The following is a 5,000-nucleotide window of genomic DNA, read 5'->3' as shown; positions in this document are numbered from 1 at the left end:
GGATATTTCCCTCTATATAATCAAACACATCGCTGGTTTTTGGGTCGCCCGTGGTACTGATTTCCCCGGACTTTTCCTCGCGTAATGTAACATGTGTTTGTTTACGCGTTTGATCGTGACCATCTGTTGGTTTTAATGCCTCTGTTTGGGGTTTTGTATCGCAACTGCCGAAGCCTATCGAGTCTCCGATCGTGTGAAAGCGCTTCGGTTCGGCTGGATCCGAGACCCCGGGAGCTGGGCCCCTGGTCCGGTGCGAGTCCGGTTCTCGCGACCCCGGTCCGGTTCTCATCTCACGTGATAAATAATAATCTCTGTCTGACTGCGTTTGAGAAACTTTTTCTTTACCTTCTCTCGCCCGGTTCGCGTCTTTCCCTTTGGGTTTCTTGCCCCTGAGTTTGGCTAGAATTGTCCTCCGCAGAGGATCAGCCATCGGTACCGATCCGGTCCTCCAGCGTTAGTTCCGATCAGCGGCGCTCCGGAGCTGAAGTGACCGAGCGAGAGGCGCGTCTGAGCGGGCAGGAGAGTCCGACACACCGCGGTCTGAGCGAAGCTCCATGATCCACTGAAATCAAATCACACACACACACATTCTCTCTCTCATTCTCTCTCTCTCTCTCTCTCTCTCTATCTCTCTCTCTCTCTCTCTCTAAATAGTTCAGATAGTTTCTGTGGGGGTTAAAGGTTTAGAGGCGGAGCTCAAACACACTCCACATGCAGCCTAGATCTCTCCACTAGCTTGCTAAGGCTATTCTACACTGAGTTACACTTTATTTTAAGGTGTCACTGTTACAGTGTAATTATATATTTCAGTACATACATAAAAATGCTCTGTTCTTACTTAGTATTGTTGTCTTATTTCCAGTCCAAATCTCTAAAATATTATCATTTTTTCTTCCTTTTGCCAGTGGCAGTGTTTTGTTTATTTTTGTATAGTTTTATTTATTTATTTATTTTTCGAGTTGAGCCATTTTATTTTCTCTACATCACGGACACTTTATACCACATCCTAGAAGCCTGCTATTTAATATTTTACTTTAAAAAATATATAATAACGTGAAATATTACTTAAAAACTATAATTATATTTTCATATATCGCATATATTATACTAGAAGCCCGCTGAAAAGCGATTTATTAACATATGGTAATATTAATTAACTACATGTAGGCCTACTTACTATATTTTTATCGATTAGGGTTTGGTTGAGGGTTAGTTGCATGTAATTATGCATAATTTACTGTTATTACTATGGTAAGTGCATGTAACATATGTAACAAGGACACTGTAAAATAAAGTATACTGTCTATAACACTTGTATTTAGGCTACTAGTAATTACATTTAAAGTACTTTACTTAAAAAAAAATATAATAACGTGAAATATTACTTAAAAACTATAATCATATTTTCATATATTGCATATATTATTGTAGTATAGAATAATGTACAACATACATATACTATAATATACATACTATTATGCTTGATCACATTGGATATATAAATCATAATTTATAAAAAAATTATTTGAACAAACACTATGTAAAACGTAAAACATGTTTTATATATATATATACACTCACCTAAAGGATTATTAGGAACACCCGTTCAATTTCTCATTAATGCAATTATCTAATCAACCAATCACATGGCAGTTGCTTCAATGCATTTAGGGGTGTGGTCCTGGTCAAGACAATCTCCTGAACTCCAAACTGAATGTCAGAATGGGAAAGAAAGGCGATTTAAGCAATTTTGAGCGTGGCATGGTTGTTGGTGCCAGACGGGCCGGTCCGAGTATTTCACAATCTGCTCAGTTACTGGGATTTTCACGCACAACCATTTCTAGGGTTTACAAAGAATGGTGTGAAAAGGGAAAAACATCCAGTATGCGGCAGTCCTGTGGGCGAAAATGCCTTGTTGATGCTAGAGGTCAGAGGAGAATGGGCCGACTGATTCAAGCTGATAGAAGAGCAACTTTGACTGAAATAACCACTCGTTACAACCGAGGTATGCAGCAAAGCATTTGTGAAGCCACAACACGCACAACCTTGAGGCGGATGGGCTACAACAGCAGAAGACCCCACCGGGTACCACTCATCTCCACTACAAATAGGAAAAAGAGGCTACAATTAGCAAGAGCTCACCAAAATTGAACAGTTGAAGACTGGAAAAATGTTGCCTGGTCTGATGAGTCTCGATTTCTGTTGAGACATTCAGATGTTAGAGTCAGAATTTGGCGTAAACAGAATGAGAACATGGAACCATCTTGCCTTGTTACCACTGTGCAGGCTGGTGGTGGTGGTGTAATGGTGTGGGGGATGTTTTCCTGGCACACTTTAGGCCCCTTAGTGCCAATTGGGCATCGTTTAAATGCCACGGCCTACCTGAGCATTGTTTCTGACCATGTCCATCCCTTTATGGCCACCATGTACCCATCCTCTGATGGCTACTTCCAGCAGGATAATGCACCATATCACAAAGCTCGAATCATTTCAAATTGGTTTCTTGAACATGACAATGAGTTCACTGTACTAAAATGGCCCCCACAGTCACCAGATCTCAACCCAATAGAGCATCTTTGGGATGTGGTGGAACGGGAGCTTCGTGCCCTGGATGTGCATCCCACAAATCTCCAGCAACTGCAAGATGCTATCCTATCAATATGGGCCAACATTTCTAAAGAATGCTTTCAGCACCTTGTTGAATCAATGCCACGTAGAATTAAGGCAGTTCTGTAGGCGAAAGGGGGTCAAACACAGTATTAGTATGGTGTTCCTAATAATCCTTTAGGTGAGTGTGTGTATATATATATATAAGAACTAAGTACAAATATATAGGCTAATAAAAGTTATCTATATAATACATTTTTATTTATTATATTTAAAAATGTAAAGAATATAGAGTGACTCAGTTTACCTGAATTAACCTATTCTGTATAAAAATAAGATATTATATCATCCTTCATTAGATTAAAAATAACCTGACTGTCATGAATTGTTTTTGTAGATTTCTATTTGAATCTTCATAAACTTCTGATTAGTTTATATATATATATATATATATATGAATGTCTATATTACTGTAAAAATTATATTGCTTTAACTCGTCAAAATAAGTTAAGCAATTAGCAAAAAAAAATTATATATATTTTTATAGTTATTCAAACTCATTTTTTAAAGTCAGTTGAATGTCATTTAAAAAAAAAAAAAAAAAATTTTTAAATTCATAATAAAGTTATTAAGCCCGATATTCTTAGAGCCGTCAAGAAATCCGTATTAATTTATGACCCTGCAGTCACACATGTGTTTATATGATAACGATCAGGCCTGTTTAAACAGACGCGTTCACACTAATAGCCTGATTATGTCTCAATAGGATAATCATAATCATCACACACTGGATTATATATCCATCCGCTCCTCGGGGGAAAGCGATTCGCTCGCTCACTCTCATTCATATTCATATTCATCTTCATCTGCGGGTTATGAGCGAGTCGAAGCACGTCTGGAATGAGGAGTCTTTATCTGACCGGTAAATCTCAGATCCTGTGAAACTGACTCATGTTTTATAGAATCCCTTATTTATAATCACACAACAATAAATGCAATCATACATTTATCAATGTTCTGTATCTGAACAACAGCTCAAACTGAAAACATGTCCGTCACTTGACATCAAATAAATGTTTAATTAAATCAAATATAAATAATGTTTGCAAAGATTGATAAATACTGAAACAAATGTTACCAAAATGACTAATTTTTTACCTTTAATTTTCATATTTTTCATATTTTACACACATTTTGTTTATTTCTATTTGAATCTTCATAAACTTCTGATTAGTTTATATATATATATATATGAATGTACCGTATATATTACTGTAAAAATATATTTGATCAATAAGTTACAACAACATACACTCACCGGCCACTTTATTAGGTACCCCATGCTAGTAACGGGTTGGACCCCCTTTTGCCTTCAGAACTGCCTCAATTCTTCGTGGCATAGATTCAACAAGGTGCTGGAAGCATTCCTCAGGGAGTTTGGTCCATATTGACATGATGGCATCACACAGTTGCCGCAGATTTGTCGGCTGCACATCCATGATGCGAATCTCCCGTTCCACCACATCCCAAAGATGCTCTATTGGGTTGAGATCTGGTGACTGTGGAGGCCATTTTAGTACAGTGAACTCATTGTCATGTTCAAGAAACCAATTTGAAATGATTAGAGCTTTGTGACATGGTGGAAGTAGCCATCAGAGGATGGGTACATGGTGGCCATAAAGGGATGGACATGGTCAGAAACAATGCTCAGGTAGGCCGTGGCATTTAAACGATGCCCAATTGGCACTAAGGGGCCTAAAGTGTGCCAGGAAAACATCCCCCACACCATTACACCGCCACCACCAGCCTGCACAGTGGTAACAAGGCATGATGGTTCCATGTTCTCATTCTGTTTACGCCAAATTCTGACTCTAACATCTGAATGTCTCAACAGAAATCGAGACTCATCAGACCAGGCAACATTTTTCCAGTCTTCAACTGTTCAATTTTGGTGAGCTCTTGCAAATTGTAGCCTCTTTTTCCTATTTGTAGTGGAGATGAGTGGTACCCGGTGGAGTCTTCTGCTGTTGTAGCCCATCCGCCTCAAGGTTGTGCGTGTTGTGGCTTCACAAATGCTTTGCTGCATACCTCGGTTGTAACGAGTGGTTATTTCAGTCACTGTTGCCCTTCTATCAGCTCGAACCAGTCTGGCCATTCTCCTCTGACCTCTGGCATCAACAAGGCATTTCCGCCCACAGAACTGCCGCTCACTGGATGTTTTTTCTTTTTCGGACCATTCTCTGTAAACCCTAGAGATGGTTGTGCGTGAAAATCCCAGTAGATTAGCAGTTTCTGAAATACTCAGACCAGCCCTTCTGGCACCAACAATCATGCCACGTTCAAAGTCACTCAAATCACCTTTCTTCCCCATACTGATGCTCGGTTTGAACTGC

At 39.1% G+C, this 5,000-nt stretch overlaps 1 protein-coding gene across 2 annotated transcripts in view; it reads right to left on the bottom strand.

The window, feature by feature from the left end:
• syde2 (synapse defective 1, Rho GTPase, homolog 2 (C. elegans)) overlaps positions 1–602 on the bottom strand; it is a 45,775-nt gene extending 45,173 nt beyond the window's left edge. Inside the window, exon 1 of one of the 2 annotated variants that reach the window (XM_056233316.1) lies at positions 1–602. This exon is cut by the window's left edge and continues 732 nt beyond it. In XM_056233316.1, the coding sequence (XP_056089291.1) occupies positions 1–430 (430 nt within the window). In that variant the 5' untranslated portion in view covers positions 431–602. The other variant, XM_056233317.1, reaches the window with a different exon arrangement.
• Between the last annotated feature and the right edge of the window lie 4,398 nt (positions 603–5,000).

The sequence above is a fragment of the Rhinichthys klamathensis genome, unplaced genomic scaffold, assembly GCF_029890125.1.
Source record: "Rhinichthys klamathensis goyatoka isolate OS25496 unplaced genomic scaffold, OSU_Roscu_1.1 h1tg000366l_1, whole genome shotgun sequence".
NCBI classification, from domain to species: Eukaryota; Metazoa; Chordata; class Actinopteri; order Cypriniformes; family Leuciscidae; genus Rhinichthys; species Rhinichthys klamathensis.
The sequence above is the reverse complement of the archived record's forward strand: the minus strand, read 5'-3'. Positions and strand labels throughout refer to the sequence as shown.